The sequence below is a fragment of the Salvelinus alpinus genome, chromosome 2, assembly GCF_045679555.1.
Source record: "Salvelinus alpinus chromosome 2, SLU_Salpinus.1, whole genome shotgun sequence".
NCBI classification, from domain to species: domain Eukaryota; kingdom Metazoa; phylum Chordata; class Actinopteri; order Salmoniformes; family Salmonidae; genus Salvelinus; species Salvelinus alpinus.
This window is the reverse complement of record NC_092087.1, coordinates 54,854,078-54,873,511: the sequence shown is the minus strand read 5'-3', so window position 1 is coordinate 54,873,511 and position 19,434 is coordinate 54,854,078. Positions and strand designations below refer to the sequence as shown.

General features: G+C 42.7%; 1 protein-coding gene across 1 annotated transcript in view; it reads left to right on the top strand.

Moving 5' to 3' along the window:
• The window catches only part of LOC139564976 (copine-9-like), a 186,969-nt gene that overhangs the window by 47,274 nt on the left and 120,261 nt on the right, over positions 1–19,434 (top strand). Inside the window, exon 3 of the mRNA XM_071384933.1 lies at positions 9,744–9,790. Within this exon, the coding sequence (XP_071241034.1) occupies positions 9,744–9,790 (47 nt within the window). The remainder of the gene's footprint in view (positions 1–9,743; positions 9,791–19,434) is intronic.

Sequence of the window (19,434 nt, the reverse complement as noted above, 5' to 3'; positions counted from 1 at the left end):
GTGTGTGTGTTGTATTAGTGTCAGTGTGAGTGGATAGGAGTTTGTTTGGCTTTGATAGCGAGTCGCTCTTTGTAGACAGATGGTATACCCTCAGATCTCTGTGGTCGGACGACATGCAATATTGCCAGAAAGAAATTCCCATTGAACTTTGTTTGGAGCTCTACAACAGATCACTACGGCTGCCTCCCAAATTACACACTATTCCAGAGTGCGACATTCAGGGGGTCTATATTTTTCTTCACGGGACCTCCTATGGGCCTAATAGTAAAGACATGCCATTTAACGGTAAAAACATTTGTATTACCTTCCATTTGGCATGAACACAACGAGGCGAGATGTTTTCATCTTATTTTCTGTCACGGATCCCTCCGGAACTTTCATTACACACACCTGTCCCCTATTCCCACTGATTAGTACTTGTATACGTGTGCCCTTTGGTTTCCATTGGGCTGTCGTTATTGTTACAATGTCTTTTGGTGCGTGTGAGTACCTGTGCTGTGCGTTTTGGGCTTTCGTGCCCTTGTGGATTGAGCAGATGATTACGGGTCTCGTCCAGTGTGTTAATCAGTGTGCGCGTGTGTTATTTATTCTAGGTACTCCTCGCTCTTTTGTTTGGGTTTCAACCCTGTGTTTTGTTTAGTGTTTGTTTGGTCTTCGTCCCTGTGTCTTTACACGGCACGCCATAATTTTGGTAGAGTAAAAAACCCTATTATGCATTCCTGCGCGCTGTCTCCCGAATCTCTTCATACCAACGTGACATTTTCAAACAAATCACTTCAAAAAGTAGGCTACCTGCGCATGTTCGTCCACTCCAAAATAATTCCGGCGTCCAAACAATGCACTGTGCTCCATTTGACGAATGGAAAGAACGGTTACAAAACACAATAAAGTTTTATGATATTCGGGGATTGTCACTGGGTCTACACTCTTGTAGCCTGAATTATGTGATGCGTCTTGCTGACAAAAGCACCGTTCTAGTAGAAAGAAAAGTTGGCACACCTGAAAAGGTGCTGATATAAGGGGCTGTCAAATTAAATAAAATGTTATTGGTCACATACACATATTTAGCAGATGCTATTGCGGGTGTAGCGAAATGCTTGTGTTCCTAGCTCAGTGCAGTAGTATCTAAATACAATTCACAACAATACATACAAATCCAAAAGTAAAAGAATGGAATTAAGAAATTTATAAATATTAGATTTAGCCATGTCGGAGTGGCATTGACTAAGATACAGTAGAATAGAATATAGTATATACACTGCTCAAAAAAATAAAGGTAACACTTAAACAACACAATGTAAGTCCAAGTCAATCACACTTCTGTGAAATCAAACTGTCCACTTAGGAAGCAACACTGATTGACAATAAATTTCACATGCTGTTGTGCAAATGGAATAGACAAAAGGACACAAATGCACATTTGTGGCCTGCTGGAGGTCATTTTGCAGGGCTCTGGCAGTGCTCCTCCTTGCACAAAGGCGGAGGTAGCGGTCCTGCTGCTGGGTTGTTGCCCTCCTACGGCCTCCTCCACGTCTCCTGATGTACTGGCCTGTCTCCTGGTAGCGCCTCCATGCTCTGGACACTACGCTGACAGACACAGCAAACCTTCTTGCCACAGCTCGCATTGATGTGCCATCCTGGATGAGCTGCACTACCTGAGCCACTTGTGTGGGTTGTAGACTCCGTCTCATGCTACCACTAGAGTGAAAGCACCGCCAGCATTCAAAAGTGACCAAAACATCAGCCAGGAAGCATAGGAACTGAGAAGTGGTCTGTGGTCACCACCTGCAGAACCACTCCTTTATTGGGGGTGTCTTGCTAATTGCCTATAATTTCCACCTTTTGTCTATTCCATTTGCACAACAGCATGTGAAATTTATTGTCAATCAGTGTTGCTTCCTAAGTGGACAGTTTGATTTCACAGAAGTGTGATTGACTTGGACTTACATTGTGTTGTTTAAGTGTTCCCTTTATTTTTTTGAGCAGTGTACATATGAGATGAGTAAAACAGTTTGTAAACTTTATTTAATTAAAGTGACTAGTGTTTCATTATTAAAGTGGCCAGTGATTCCAAGTCTATGTATATATGTATATAGGTGCAGTCCCGGGATGACAAGTGCAGACATATAAAGATGTTTTCTTTTAAGACCATGACACAGAGGTGGGGGTGTTTGTTTAATTTGGAATAAACTTTTATTTTAATATTTGCCACTGTAGCAGTACAAATTGCGAGAGTGTGACTTTGTTGCATTAAGGGGGGCTCATGTCTCATTCAGACCCCCCTGGCCCCCCCGTAATTCACACTCTGCCCTATTCCCTTTATAGTGCGCTGATTGTGAGCAGGGCCCATAGGGTTATGGTTAAAAATAGTGCACTATACTGTATAGGGAATACAGATGTAGGATCTTAATTTAAGCCAGTTTGCCACAGTAGGAAAATAATCCTGCAGCAACAGGAAATGTGAATTATTATTATAATTAATGGACATTGTTTGTAGGGGTTGGTACATTTTTCATTAGGGAAAATCAAGTCTGACATTTTAAAATGGAAATTACAAATTTTAGAAGCCTTTTTAAACCTTGAATACACTTCTAGGGAAGCACAGCCGCGAGCTGCCCAGTGACACAAGCCTATCAGACAAGCTAAATAACTTCTATGCTCGCTTTGAGGCAAGCAACACTGAAGCATGCATGAGTGCATCAGCTGTTCCGGATGACTTTGTGATCACTCTCTCCATAGCCGATGTGAGTAAGACCTTTAAACAGGTTAACATTCACAAGGCCGCAGGGCCAGACGGATTGCACTGACCAACTGGCAATTGTCTTCACTGACATTTTCAATCTGTCCCTGACCGAGTTTGTAATACCAACATGTTTCTAGCAGACCACCATAGTCCCTGTGCTCAAGAACACCAAGGTAACCTGCCTAAATGACTACCGACCCGTAGCACTCACGTCTGTAGCCATGAAGTGCTTTGAAAGGCCGGTTATGGCTCACATCAACACCATTATCCCAGAAACCCTAGACCCACTCTAATTTGCATACTGCACCAACAGATAACGCAATCTCTATTGCACTCCACACTGCCCTTTCCCACCTGGACAAAAGGAACACCTATGTGAGAATGCTATTCATTGACTACAGCTCAGCGTTCAACACGATAGTGCCCTCAAAGCTCATCACTAAGCTATGGCCCTGGGACTAAACACCTCCCTCTGCAACTGGATCCTGGACTTCCTGACGAGCCACCCCCAGGTGGTAAGGGAAGGTAACAACACATCTGCCACGCTGATCCTCAACATGGGAGCCCCTCAGGGGTGTGTACTTAGTCCCCTCCTGTACTCCTTGTTCACCCACGACCTCATGACCAAACATGACTCCAACACCATCATGAAGTTTGCTGACAACACAACAGTGGTAGGCCTGATCACTGACACTGATGAGACAGCCTATATGGAGGAGGTCAGAGAACTGGCAGTGTGGTGCCAGGACAACAACCTCTCCCTCAATGTGAGCAAGACAAAGGAGCTGATCGTCAACTACATGAAAAGCCGGGTCCGAACAGGCCCCATTAACATCAAAGGGGCTATAGTGGAGCGGGTTGAGAGTTTTAAGTTCCTTGGTGTCCACATCACCAACGAACTATCATGGTCCAGACACACCAAGATAGTCGTAAAGAGGGCATGACAAAACCTTTTCCCCCTCAGGAGACTGAAAAGATTTGGAATGGGTCCTCAGTTCCTCAAAAAGTATGGCAACTGCTAAGCCTCCAACCGCAAGACACTACAGAGGGTAGTGGGTACGGCCCAGTACATCACTGGGGCCAAGCTTCCTGCCATCCAGGACCACTATACCAGGCGATGTCAGAGGAAGGCCCCAAAAATTGCCAAAGACTCCAGACACCCTAGTCATAGACTGTTCTCTTTGCTATCGCACGGCAAGCGGTACAGGAGCGCCAAGTCTAGGTAAAAAAGGCTTCTTAACAGCTTCTACCCCCAAGCCATAAGACTCCTGAACAGCTAATCAAATGGCTACCCAGACTATTTGCATTGTCGCCCTCCCCCACCCCCATTTTTACACTGCTGTTACTCTCTGTTTATTATCCATGCATAATCACTTTACCTCTACCTACATGTACATACTATTACCTCAACTAACCTGTAGCCCCGCACATTGACTCGGTACTGGTACCCCCTGTATATAGACTCTTTATTGCAATTTTATTGTGTTTTAAATGTTTTACTTTAGTTTATTTAGTAAATATTTTCTTAACTCTATTTTCTTAAAACTGCGCTGTTGGTTAAGGGCTTGTAAGTAAGCATTTCACGGTAAGTTCTACATCTGTTGTATTCAACGCATGTGACAAATAAAATTAGATTTGATTTGTAATTCCATCTCAATAGTGTCTGTGTCCCTGATATATGGAGCTAGCTACGCAAAGCCCTCGAGTGATTTCATTGATTCATTTTGACTCTGGCCATGGTTATACACACACACACACACACACACACACACACACACACACACACACACACACACACACACACACACACACACACACACACACACACACACACACACACACACACACTCACAACATGGTCGACGCCAGAACGAATCCGTTGGACGGGCATTTGATTTCCATAGCGGTGCACATTTCTTTCACTTTTTAAATGTTTTTTTTTATAGTAAAGACATCTAATTTAACTGTAAAAATCTATTACCTTTTAATGTGGTATGAACACAACCAGTCTTGATGTTTTCATCTGATTGTCAAATATTTCACTTCATTGGCGACACGTTAGTTTTGTTTTTGGGGATGCTTACAATTTTATCCTACCATTTCAACAATCTGCGTGCCAGTTTTCATATGAACATTTTTGTGGAACAGTTTTATTTCAATAATACATTTTTGTTTCTCAAAATCATTGTCACTTGGTTAATCATAAAAATCACAATTAAAATGATACAAATCTAAAAGCTAAAATTCAACAAATGCCGGAGCACCAGCCTCTGCCATATGGACACATTGATACACCGTGATCCATTGGCGGCTAAAGAAATGAGCGCATGGAACTCAGAGATAGTCTATAGGCAAATGCAGCAGAAGCCCATTGTCCATTGTCAACTAAGTAAAAATACATAAAGCCAACAAATAAAAATTGAAGAAAATATCCTGATATAAATTCACGTACTTTCAATCGCGTTCCTCTCTCTACTCCGCCTGTCTGACTCCCTTTCGATCTGTCTCGACTTCAGTTATTGCTAGTGAAGTGCAACATTGAATCAAATCAATCAACTGGGTCCTGCTAAAGCTGTTGCTAGTGAACTTGCAAAATTGTACCAACTAGCCTATTCTGAGCCCTTAGAGTTTCTGTACCAGCTCAGGCGCATTCACTCCCTCAACATTAACAGGACAGAGAAACCAGGCAAATACTCATTTCTCACATGGAGCAATCTAAACAAAAGACAATTAACATTTTTACAAAACACTATGATGTTTATGAAATAAACCAATACTTGTTTCTCACAAGTGTAGCAGGTTGTGAACTCTGCAAATAATGTTTCTACTCTGAGAATGCGGAATGGTAAATGACTGTAATTAATACATGCATTAACAGGAATTCGTGTGTAACCAAATGACAAGATTAACAGTACATTTATTACTGGTGACGTATGTAATGAAAAATGTATAAAAATAAACAATCAAAGGGCAAAACATTCACACAATTAAAGAATGAATGCACAAGAATTGGCGGGAGACAGCAGAGAGCATTCTGGAGTGCATGTATTCTGGAGTGCATATATCTTCACCACCCCTCCCTCCCCTTGTTCTTGTCTCAACATGTTGAGTGATTTGATTTATTACTGTACAGACAAGAGTGCATGTATAATTTTGGCAAATGTATTTCAATGTACTTTAGTGGAAGCTTAGCTTCCTTATGCGCCGCCTTTTCAAAAAATGGTTTACCGTCGCACGTTTGTCAAAAATAATTCCAATTACTGTATGTAGCCCATGTATCTGATTCTGTTTGGCCAAAAAGAGTATGACATGCCATACTCTTTTTGGCCAGACAGCATCAGATACATGGGCTACACATACTGAGACAGAGGGGTGCTGTTTTGCTATCGGATGCTTTATCTGAGATTGATGGATCTTTCTGTCAGCGCAAATCTCGGTCAAATAAATGATCGATATTTACATATTTTATTTGGATGGGCAAGGACGTACGGGAGGGCGGGCCAGGCCCCTTAAGGTCCGGCCATAATGCAGGCCCTGACTCTCACACACACACACACACACACACACACACACACACACACACACACACACACACACACACACACACACACACACACACACACACACACACACACACACATACATTGTTTATTGATGATGCTCGCCTGCCCTCTGCTCTTTCGGGGGGAGAGCCCTGCTGGTCAAATGGATTATGGACTTGAACTCCTTCTCTCCTTCTATAAAAGACGGTGTGCGTGTTTGTGCGTGCACATGTGTGTAGGAGAGCGGATATAATGATTGGATACGGAGGGGTCCTGGACTTCAAACCCAAGGTGGGACACTGTAAAGGTGGAAGCTCGGTGGTCATGGGGTAGCCTGGCCTTTCATGTCCACTTTGGTCCGTTCTGTCAAGTGAGACCATTGAACCAGAGTTCAATTGAAGCCAGAGTGGGGTCGACGGCTATCATTTAGCGCTGTGAGACGCTGAGAAAGAAAAGTGTAGCGGCAGCCTTGTGCTCTTTTAACACGAGCTGACTTGGATTGGCCCTATGTTTTTGGCATGTTGAAGCTCAGTGTAATACAGTGTGCAACCTTTTTCTTGTGAGATCAAGTTCTGTAACGCTGTGGCAGACCTGTGTTTTCATTCAGTGATTATGGGTTTGAATAAATAACTGCTATAGCCCGCCGCCGTCACGCTTTCCCTCTTCTTTCAAACTACCCGTGAGTTCTATTGGCTGCTGTATTTAACATTGAGGGAAAAAAGAACTTGCGTCCCTCTTGGAATAGTCTTTAAGAGCTCAACCCATTCTATCTTCATTTGGACTTTTTTTCACCCCTCATCCCTCCATCAAAAGGGCTGTCAATGCCGTCATCTCCTTAGGAGTAGTTAGGGAACATCTTAAAATAAATAATAATATATGCCATTAGCTAACGCTTTTATCCAAAGCAACTTACAGTTGGAGATACATACAATTGTTGTATGGGTGGTAACTGCCGGAATCGAACCCACAATGCTGGCATTGTGTAACCGATGTGAAATGGCTAGCTAGTTATCGGTGGTGCGCGCTAATAGCGTTTCAATCGGTGACGTCACTCGCTTTGAGACCTTGAAGTAGTGGTTCCCCTTGCTCTGCAAGGGCCGCGGCTTTTGTGGAGCGATGGGTAAGGATGCTTCGTGGGTGACTGTTGTTGATGTGTGCAGAGGGTCCCTGGTTCGCGCCCGGGTCGGGGCGAGGGGACGGACTAAAGTTAAACTGTTACAATTGCAAGTGCCATACTCTACCAAATGGGCTACAGATGACCACTAATGATTTGAAGTGCTTGATGGTTGACTGTTCCCTCATCCCCTCAGAAGTGCTATTCTTGGGGTCTTGACAGTTCCCTCCTTTCCTTAGAAGTGTTTATCCTTGGGGCCCTAGGGAGGTCGGGATGGTTGTACTGACCAGGTGACAGAACTCCTGAAAAGACAACCCATCAGATGCCCACCCACCCTTATTGGACAACACACTCAATCTAAATCCTTAAATGTTTCAGGGCCCCCTCCTTCCATCCCTCTCTCCCTCCCTCTCTCCCTCACTCCATCCCTCTCTCTCTCTCTCTCTGGCCAGTTACACTCCATGAAGGCTCCAATCTCTTTCTTGAACCCACTTAGCCGTCCCCAAACTCTCGACCCAGGTGTTTTCTTTCCCTTCTTCCTCCCCTTCCTCCCTCCTTCCTCTACTCCTTTCTCATCCATCTCGGTATTTATTTATTTAGTTTGACCCTGTTTTTCCTCCTTTTTCTTCTTCTTCTCTTTTCCTTTGAAGAAGGGAGCGGAGAGGATGGGATGTGCTGCGCAGGGCTGTGTCTTCACGGCTGGTTGGTCCCACGGTGGTTGCATTATGCTGATTGGTTTCTGTATGCGACGTGTTGGCTGTGCTCCCCTTTGATGTGGCGTGATGGCGTGCTGTGCCAGGGTGGCACAGAGTATAGGAGGAGGAGGAGAAAAAGTAGAGGAGGGGGACGGAGAGGAACAAGAGGGAAAGGAGCACCTCCTAAGTGGCCCTTTATCGCCACTTAGGAGGTGCACTGTAAACGTTCCCAATCTTGAAGAAGGGAGGATGGAGGAGAGGTTGGGAATCCATCTGTTATATTGTTCAGAGTAGCTGTCCAGTGTTGGATAAGATATCTTCATATCAGACCTGGGTTCAGGATAACTTTTTGTCATCTCAAAGTCTGTGGTTTCTGAGTTATGCTAACCACATTGCAAGGGCAATGCCCCTGAGGAGATAAATAAAGTTGTATTGAATAAGGACCATCTGTTTGTCACACTTTGACAGTAGTCTATGCTTGTATAGTCTATGTTGTGTGAAGTGCTGTAAAATATTTAAGAAACAATACTTTAAAGTACTACTTAAGTATTTTTGGGGGGTATCTGTACTTTACTCTTTATATTTGACAAATTTTACTTCACTGCATTCCTAAAGAAAATCATGTACTTTTTACGTCATATATTTTCCCTGACACCTAAAAGTACTCATTCAATGTTGATTGTTTAGCAGGACAGGAACATGGTCCAATTCACGCACTTATCAAAAAAACATTCGTGGTCATCCCTACTGCCTCTGATCTGGCAGACTAACTAAACATAAATGCTTGTAAATTATGGCTGAGTGCTTGAGTGTGCCCCTGGCTATCCATAATTAAAAAAGCAAGATAATTGTGCCGTCTGGTTTTCTTAATATAAGGAATTTGAAATTATTAACACTTTTACTTTTGAATCTTAAGTATAATTGAGCTATGACATTTACTTTTGATACCTAAGTATATTTCAAACCAAATACTTCTAGACTTTTAATCAAATAGTATTTTACTGGGTGACTCACGTTTACTTGAGTCATTTTCTATTAAGGTGTCTTTACTTTTACTTAAGTATGACAATTGGGTACTGTTTCCACCACTGGCTGTAGATACTAATAGCCTAAGTGTGAATGTGTCTGAAAGCTATGCAGACCTTCAGTGGCTATTGAAGCATGGCCATGAAAACATGGCTTCTCTTAGCTCCCTAAAGGACCTGAGCATAATATAATTCTGGAAATATTCTTGCAAGATTATGGTGCAATGCATCTGTGTCAATGGGGTGCAATGCATCTGTGTCAATGGGGTGCAATGCATCTGTATCAATGGGGTGCAATGCATCTGTGTCAACGGGGTGCAATGCATCTGTGTCAACGGGGTGCAATGCATCTGTGTCAACGGGGTGCAATGCATCTGTGTCAACGGGGTGCAATGCATCTGTGTCAACGGGGTGCAATGCATCTGTGTCAACGGGGTGCAATGCAAAGCAATTGATGCGTCAACATTTGAATTGTATCTGTTCCTATTCAAATAACTGAAAGCCATACTGTATCTAATGCATGAATTTGAATGAAGCATTCGGGTACTTGGTATTCATTATTAATGATATTTATTAATTTTCCTCCCACTCGCTCTCTTTCCCTCTCTTTTTCTCCCTCCACAGTTGTAGTGTTGTACGTTCAAGGCATCGGGACAAAGGAGTGGAGAGAGGTGAGTGAAAGGACTATTTATTATTGATCTTATACAGTATGTTGTACTGTATCAACATATACTGAACAAAAATATAAACGGAATATGTAAAGTGTTTGTCCCATGTTTCATGAGCTGAAATAAAAGATCCCAGAAAAGTTCCATATGCACAAAAAGCTTATTTCGCTCAAATAATATGCATTCATTTGTTTACATCCCTGTTAGTGAGCATTTCTCCTTTGCCAAGATAATCCATCCACTTGACAGGTATGGCATATCAAGAAGCTGATTAAACAGCTCATTTCATTTTTTTAAAATGTTTTAATTTCATCTTTATTTAACCAGGTAGGCTAGTTGAGAACAAGTTCTCATTTGCAACTGCAACCTGGCCAAGATAAAGCAAAGCAGTTCGACACATACAACAACACAGAGTTACACATGGAATAAACAAACATACAGTCAATAATCCAGTACCAAAAAAAGTCTATATACAGTATGTGCAAATGAAGTAGGATAAGGGAGGTAAGGCAATAAATAGGCCATGGTGGCGAAGTAATTACAATATAGCAATTAAACACTGGAATGGTAGATGTGCAGAAGATGAATGTGCAAGTAGAGATACTGGGGTGCAAAGGAGCAAGATAAATAAATAAATACAGTATGGGGATGAGGTAGTTGGATGGGCTATGTACAGGTGCAGTGATCTGTGAGCTGCTCTGACAGCTGGTGCTTAAAGTTAGTGAGGGAGATATGAGTCTCCAGCTTCAGTGATTTTTGCAGTTCGTTCCAGTCATTGGCAGCAGAGAACTGGAAGGAAAGGTTGCCAAAGGAAGAATTGGCTTTGGGGGTGACCAGTGGAATATACCTGCTGGAGCGCATGCTACGGGTGGGTGCTGCTATGGTGACCAGTGAGCTGAGATAAGGCGGGGCTTTACCTAGCAGAGACTTGTAGATGACCTGGAGCCAGTGGGTTTGGTGTCGAGTATGAAGCGAGGGCCAGCCAAAGAGAGCGTACAGGTCGCAGTGGTGGGTAGTATATGGGGCTTTGGCGACAAAACGGATGGCACTGTGATAGACTGCATCCAATTTGTTGAGTAGAGTGTTGGAGGCTATTTTGTAAATGACAACGCTGAAGTCGAGGATCGGTAGGATGGTCAGTTTTACGAGGGTATGTTTGGCAGCATGAGTGAAGGATGCTTTGTTGCGAAATAGGAAGCCGATTCTAGATTTAATTTTGGATTGGAGATACTTAATGTTATTCTGGAAGGAGAGTTTACAGTCTAACCAGACACCTAGGTATTTGTAGTTGTCCACATATTCTAAGTCAGAACCGTCCAGAGTAGTGATGATGGACGGGCGGGCAGGTGCGGGCAGCAATCGGTTGAAGAGCATGCATTTAGTTTTACTTGCATTTAAGAGCAGTTGGAGGCCACGGAAGGAGAGTTGTACGGCATTGAAGCTCGTCTGCAGGTTAGTTAACACAGTGTCCAAAGAAGGGCCAGAAGTATACAGAATGGTGTCGTCTGCGTAAAGGTGGATCAGGGAATCACCAGCAGCAAGAGCGATTACACAGGTGCACCTTCTGCTGGGGATGCCACAGATGTCTCAAGTTTTGAGGGAGTGTGCAGTTGGCATGCTGACTGCAGGAATGTCCACCAGAGCGGTTGCCAGATAAATGAATGTTAATTTCTATGCCAACGCTGTTTTAGAGAATTTGGCAGTACGTCCAACTGGCCTCACAAATGCAGACCACATGTAACCATGCCCAGGAACTCCACATCTGGCTTCTTCACCTGCGGGATTGTCTGAGACCAGCCACCCACACAGGTGATGAAATCGTGGTTTTGCACAACCGAATAATTTATCCACAAACTGTCAGAACCCGTCTCAGGGTAGATCATCTGCGTGCTCGTTGTCCTCACCACGGTCTTGACCTGACTGCAGCTCGTCGTTGTAACCGACTTCAGTGGGAAAATACTCATTTCCGATGGCCACTGGAACACTAGAGAAGTATGCTCTTCACGAATGAATCCTGGCAGATGGCAGACAGCGTGTATGGCATCATGTGGGCGAGCGGTTTGCTGATGTCAATGTTGTGAAAAGAGTGTCCCATGGTGAGCGGTAGGATTGTGGTATGGGCAGGCGTAAGTTACGGACAATGAACACAACTGCATTTTATCGATGGCAATTTCAATGCTCAGAGATACCATGACGAGATCCTGAGGCTCATTGTCATGCCATTCATCAGCCGCCATCACCTCATGTTTCAGCATGATAATGCACGCCCCATGTTGCAAGGATCTGTACACAATTCCTGGAAGCTGAAAATGTCCCAGTTCTTCCATGGCCTGCATACTCACCAGACATGTCACCCATTGAGCATGTTTGGGATGCTCTGGATCAACAGTGTGTTCTAGTTCCCGCCAATATTCTGCAACTTCATACAGCCATTGACGAGAAGAGGCCACAGGCCACAATCAACAGCCTGTTCAAATCTATGCGAAGGAGATGTGTCGCTCTGCATGAAGATAATGGTGGTCACACCAAATACTGACTAGTTTTCCGATCCAGGCCCCTACCTTTTATTTAAGGTATATGTGACCTACAAACGCACGTCTGTGTTCCTAGTCATGTGATATCCATAGATCAGGGCCTGATGAATTCATTTAAATTGACTGATTTCCTTTTATGAACTAACTCAGTAAAAGCTTTGAAATTGTTGCATGTTGCATTTATATTTTTGTTGAATGTATATATGCCCTTGGAAGAAAAAGTAATTATTTGAAATTATAGATTTTACAGGTATCATACAGTATCTCAAGAGAACGTTTACTGAAGACCCAATGCTGTAGGGCTGGCTTTCATAAGGTGAATCGTCACATCGGTTTCAAAAAGTGATGAATTTCACAACAATATATAATTTCTTTGCAATGGTATTTTGAAACGAACGCCATCGATTCGACTTATAAAACCCAGTCCTAGTAGAAATTATATATACTATATATCTTTTTTATGGTGCTAAAACGTTTTTGCAACAGTATGAAACTCAGTTCTATGGATTCTTCAGTTGTTATTCTCCAGAGGTACTGAATAAGATGAATGGATCGGTAATGTTTGCCTGGAAATGCAGGGAAAATGCACTCATGGTAACACTGTCTGGTCCTCAGGTGTCAAAGCATGTGGCCATCTCTGAGACAGGGTATGATTTCACAGAGGGGAAGACAAACATGTAGTCTACAGGAGCATACAGTGCATTCGAAAGTATTCAGACTCCTTGACTTTTTCCACATTTTGTTACGTTACAGCCTTATTCTAAAATGGATTAAATACTAAAAAATCTTCAGCAATCTACACACAATACCCCATAATGACATAGTGAAAACAGGTATTTAGACATGTTTGCTAATTTATTCAAATTTAAAATAGAATTACCTTATTTAAATAAGTATTTGCTATGAGACTCGAAATTGAGCTCAGGTGCATCCTGTTTCCATTGATCATCCTTGAGATGTTTCTACAACTTGGAGTCCACCTGTGGTAAATTCAATTGATTGGACATGATTTGGAAAGGCACACACCTGTCTATATAAGGTCCCACAGTTGACAGTACATGTCAAATCAAATCAAATTGTATTGGTCACATATTTAGCAGATGTTATTGCGGGTGTAGTGAAATGCCTGTGTTCCTAGCTCCAACAGTGCAGTAGCATCTGACAGGGGCAGCAGGTAGCCTAGTGGTTAGAGCGTTGGGCCAGTAACTGAAAGGTTGCTGGATCGAATCACTGAGCTGACAAAGTAAAAATCTGTCTTTCTGCCCCTGAGCAAGGCAGTTAACCCACTGTACCCCGGGCGCCGAGGATGTGGATGTCGATTAAGGCAGCTCCCTGCACCTCTCTGATTCAGAGGGGTTGGGTTTTAAATGCAGAAGACACTTTTAATTTGAAGGCATTCAGTTGAACAACTAACTATGTATCCCCCTTTCCCTAGCAGTGCAGTAGTATCTAAAAACGATTCACAACAATACACACAAATCGAAAAGTAAAAGAATGGAATTATGAAATATATAAATATTAGATTGAGCAATGTTGGAGTGGCATTGACTAAAATACAGTAGAATAGAATACAGTATATACATATGAGATGAGTAAAGCAGTATTTAAACATTATTAAAGTGACTAGTGTTCCATTCTTAAAGTAGCCAATGATTCAAAGTCTATGTATAAAGGGCAGCAGCCTCTAAGGTGCAGGGTTGCGTAACCGGGTGAAAGCAGGCTAGTGATGGCTATTTAACATTCTGATGGCCTTAAGATAGAAGCTGTTTTTCAGTCTCTCGGTCCCAGCTGACCTCGCCTTCTGGATGATAGTGGGGTGAACACGTTGTGGCTCAGGTGGTTGATGTACTTGATCTTTTTGGCCTTCCTGTGACATCGAGTGCTGTAGGTGTCCTGGAGGGCAGGTAGTTTATCTCCAGTGATGCGTTAGACAGACCGCACCACCCTCTGGAGAGCCCTGCGGTTGCGGGCGGTGAAGTTGCCATACCAGGCGGTGATACAGCCCGAAATTATGTTCTCAATTGTGCATCTGTAATGGTTTGTGAGGGTTTTGGGGCCAAGCCAAATTTCTTCAGCCTCCTGAGGTTGAAGAGGTGCTATTCGCCACACTGTCTGTGTCGGTGGATCATTTCAGATCGTCAGTGATGTGTACGCAGAGGAACTTGAAGCATTCCACTTTCTCCACTGTGTTCCCGTCGATGTGGATAGGGGCGTGCTCCCACTGAAGTCCACGATCAGCTCCTTTGTTTTATTGCCGTTGAGTGAGAGCAAACATCAAGCCATAAGGTAGAAGGAATTGTTTGTTGAGCTCTGAATCAGGATTGTGTTGAGGCAGAGATCTGTGGAAGGGTACCAACATATTTCTGCAGTATTGAAGGTCCCCAAGAACACAGTGGCCTCCATCATTCTTAAATGGAAGAAGTTTGGAACCACCAAGAATCTTCCTAGAGCTTGCCGCCCGGCCAAACTGAGCAATTGGGGGAGAAGGGCCTTGGTCAGGGAAGTGACCAAGAACCCGATGGTCACTCTGACAGAGCTCCAGAGTTCCTCTGTGGAGATGGGAGAATCTTCCAGAAGGACAACCATCTCTGCAGCACTCCACCAATCAGGCCTTTATGGTAGAGTGTCCAGACGGAAGCCACTCCTCAGTAAAAGGCACATGGCAGCCCGCTTGGAGTTTGCCAAAAGGCACTGATGAATCCAAGATTGAACTCTTTGGCCTGAATGGCATCACGTCTGGAGGAAAACTGGCACCATCCCTATGGTGAAGCATTGTGGTGGCAGCATGTGGGGATGTTTTTCAGCGGCAGTCACTGAGAGACTAGTCAGGATTGAGGGAGAGATGAACAGAGCAAAGTGCGGAGAGGTCCTTGATGAAAACCTGCTCCAGAGGGCTGAGGACCTCAGACTGGGGCGAAGGTTCACCTTCCAACGGGATAATGACCCTAAGCACACAGCCAAGACAGCGCAGGAGTGGCTTTGGGACAAGTCTCAATGTCCTTGAGTGGCCCAGCCAGAACCCGGACTTGAACCCAATCAAACATCTCTGGAGAGACCTGAAAATAGCTGTGCAGTGGCAGTCCCCATCCGACCTGACAGAGCTTAAGAGGATCTGCAGAGGAAAGTCCCCAAATACAGGTGTGAAAAGCTTTTAGCATCATACCCAAGAAGACTTGAGGCTGTAATCGCTGCCAAAGGTCATCAACAAAGTACTGAGTAAAAAGGGTCTGAGTGCTTATGTAAATGTAATTTTTCAGTTTTTTATTTGTAATACATTTGCAAAAAAAAAAGAAAAGGTTTTGCTTTGTCAATATATGTTAATACATTTTATAATAAGGCTGTAACTTAATAAAATGTGGAAAAAGTCAAGGGGTCTGAATACTTTCCGAATGCACTGTATATGGCTCTGGAATGCACTGTATATGGCTCTGATAATGTGATTCTCATTACAGAAGTGGTCTACCTGTAGTGCCTTAGTGGGTAGAGGGAATCGACCACACACTTTATCAATTAATAATGGTTATTCAGCATTGTTAGCTGAATATCTTCTTATGGCTGAGATCCCGTTAACGGGATCGATATGACACCAGCCAGTGAAAGTGCAGGGCGCCAAATTCATAACAACAGAAATCTCATAATTAAAATTCCTTAGACATACAAGTATTTTACACCATTTTAAAGATAAACTTGTTCTTAATCCCACCACAATGTCCGATTTCAAAAAGGCTTTACGACGAAAGCACAACATATCATTATGTTAGGTCAGCACCTATTCACAGAAAAACACAGCCATTTTTCAAGCCAAAAAGAGGAGTCACAAAAAGCAGAAATAAGGATAAAATTAATCACTAACCTTTGATGATCTTCATCAGATGACACTCATAGGACTTCATGTTACACAATACAGGTATGTTTTGTTTGATAAAGTTCATATTTATATCCAAAAATCTCAGTTTACATTGGCGCGTTATGTTCAGTAATGTTTTGCCTCCAAAACATCCGGTGATTTTGCAGAGAGCCACATCAATTTACAGAAATACTCATAATAAACATTGATAAAAGATACAAGTATTATACATGGAACTTTAGATAAACCTCTCCTTAATGCAACCGCTGTGTCAGATTTAAAAAAAACAGTACAGCGCTCAGAGCCCAAACAAGCCATGAAGATATCCGCCATGTTGTGGAGTTAACAGATGTCAGAATAGCATGATAAATATTCACTTACCTTTGATGATCTTCATCAGAATGCTCTCCCAGGAATCCCAGTTCCACAATAAATGTTTTATTTGTTCCATAAAGTCCATCATTTATGTCCAAATACCTCCTTTTCGTTCGCGCGTTCAGAACACAATCCAAACTCACGACGCGCGGGCAAGTCCATGCGAAGGTTCAGACGAAAAGTCATATTACAGTTCGTAGAAACATGTCAAACGAAGTATAGAATCAATCTTTAGGATGTTTTTAACATAAATCTTCAATAATGTTCCAACCAGATAATTCCTTTGTCTTCAGAAATGCAATGGAACGCAAGCTAACTCGCTCACGTGAACGCGCCTGGTCAGCTAATGGCACTCTGCCAGAGCCCTGACTCAAAGAGCCCTCATTCCCCCCTACTTCACAGTAGAAGCATCAAACAAGGTTCTAAAGACTGTTGACATCTAGTGGAAGCTTTAGGAAGTGCAATATGACCAATATCCCACTGTATCTTCGGTAGGCAAAGAGTTGAAAAACCTACAAACCTCAGATTTCCCACTTCCTGGTTTGATTTCTTCTCGGGTTTTTGCCTGCCATATGGGTTCTGTTATACTCACAGACTTCATTCAAACAGTTTCAGAAACTTCAGAGTGTTTTCTATTCAAATCTACTAATAATATGCATATATTAGCAACTGGGCATGAGTAGCAGGCAGTTTACTCTGGGCACCTTATTCATCCAAGCTACTCAATACTGCCCCCAGCCATAAGAAGATATACAATAACAATGCATTCAAAAGTAACTTTTCAAAATGCCTGTGTTGCAGCAATGTTACATTGTTAATGTGACACTCTCTCGCAAGTTCATTGGCAATCATCTAACAATAACCCATGTAATAAAATGAGAAAAGAAAACTGAAATATGTCCCAGATGGTGAAGATACTGTATAGCTATCTATATATTTAGCAGTACATGTTTTATCCACGTGTGCTAATGCACCCAACTCTAGGAATCTAAGCATTCAGATGATGGTGAACCAGGGATGTTGAAACAACAAGGAAGACCCTCTTTTCAATGAACAGTTTCATTTTTCGAGTGAGATCGTGGCTATTACTAGGGCATAATCAAGGCATAATAGGGCCTAAAAGGGTGGAACCGAGCCTAACTGGGCTTAACTGGTCTGAACAGGTTCTGTCCAGTTCCTATTAGGATTCTCTCCCATCCTCTGGTCTAGGGACTCCATAATAAATCACAATTCTTGTCAGTCAGACACAGCCAGAGGGAAAGCTTAACCATGCATGTGTGTGTGAAATGCTCTGTGACAGTCACATTGAGAAAAAGCCTCATACAAATAGAATTTAATTGGCAAAAGTCATTCAAGATAAGTATTGGTTTTTGGAGTGAGTGATCAAAACATTTTTGTTCACCCAAAAATTATTTGGGAAGCGGTCCTTGAAAGCTATTGGAACGAACCTAAGGGAGCAAAAGCATAGGATATGTGAACGAGGAGTATTGTGATGTGCTCTCTCTCTCTCTCTCCTCGGGATGTAAAAATGAATGAAAATGAATACGATTTTTTTGGAACCAGGGTTACACATGTAACTGTTTTTGCTGTTGTTGCTCCTGATGCTTTCCTATATCTCTCAGATGCATTTAGACACCAAACCATACTTCCTTTTGATTTATTATTTTGACTATCTCTTTTGCCATGTACCAATTTGTTATTCAATGCATTTCTATGGGCTAACAGCAGTATGGCCAAATTCAATGTTTCATCAAATATAAACAGTTGAAGTCGGAAGTTTTACATACACCTCAGCCAACTACGTTTAAACTCCGTTTTTCACAATTCCTGACGTTTAATCCAAGTAAAAATTCCACTTTATTTTAAGAATGTGAAATGTCAGAATAAGAGTCGAGAGAATGATTTATTTCAGCTTTTATTTCTTTCATCACATTCCCAGCGGGTCAGAGGTTTATATACACTCAATTATACACTCCTTGCTCGCACACGCTTTTTCAGTTCTGCCCACAAATTTTCTATAGGATTGAGGTCAAGGCTTTGTGATGGCCACTCCAATACCTTTACTTTGTTGTCCTTAAGCCATTTTGCCACAACTTTGGAAGTATGCTTGGGGTCATTGTCCATTTGGAAGACCCATTTGTGACCAAGCTTTAACTTCCTGACTGATGTCTTGAGATGTTGCTTCAATATATCCACATAATTTTCCTACCTCATGATGCCATCTATTTTGTGAAGTGCACCAGTCCCTCCTGCAGCAAATCACCCCCACAAGATGATGCTGCCACCCCCGTGCTTCACGGTTGGGATGGTGTTCTTCGGCTTGCAAGCCTCTCCCTTTTTCCTCCAAAGATAATGATGGTCATTATGGCCAAACAGTTCCATTTTTTGTTTCATTAGACCAGAGGACATTTCTCCAAAAAGTAAGATCCTTGTCCCCATGTGCAGTTGCAAACCGTAGTCTGGCTTTTTTATGGCGGTTTTGGAGCAGTGGCTTCTTCCTTGCTGAGCGGCCTTTCAGGTTATGTCGATATAGGACTCGTTTTACTGTGGATACAGATACTTTTGTACCGGTTTCATCCAGCATCTTCACAAGGTCCTTTGCTGTTGTTCTGGGATTGATTTGCACTTTTCGCACCAAAGTACGTTCATCTCTAGGAGACAGAACGCGTCTCCTTCCTGAGCGGTATGATGGCTGCATGGTCCCATGGTGTTTATACTTGCGTACTATTGTTTGTACAGATGAACATGGTATATTCAGGCATTTGGAAATTTCTCCCAAGGATGAACCAGACTTGTGGAGGTCTACAATTATTTTTCTGAGGCCTTGGCCGATTTCTTTTGATTTTCCCATGATGTCAAGCAAAGAGGCACTGAGTTTGAAGGTAGGACTT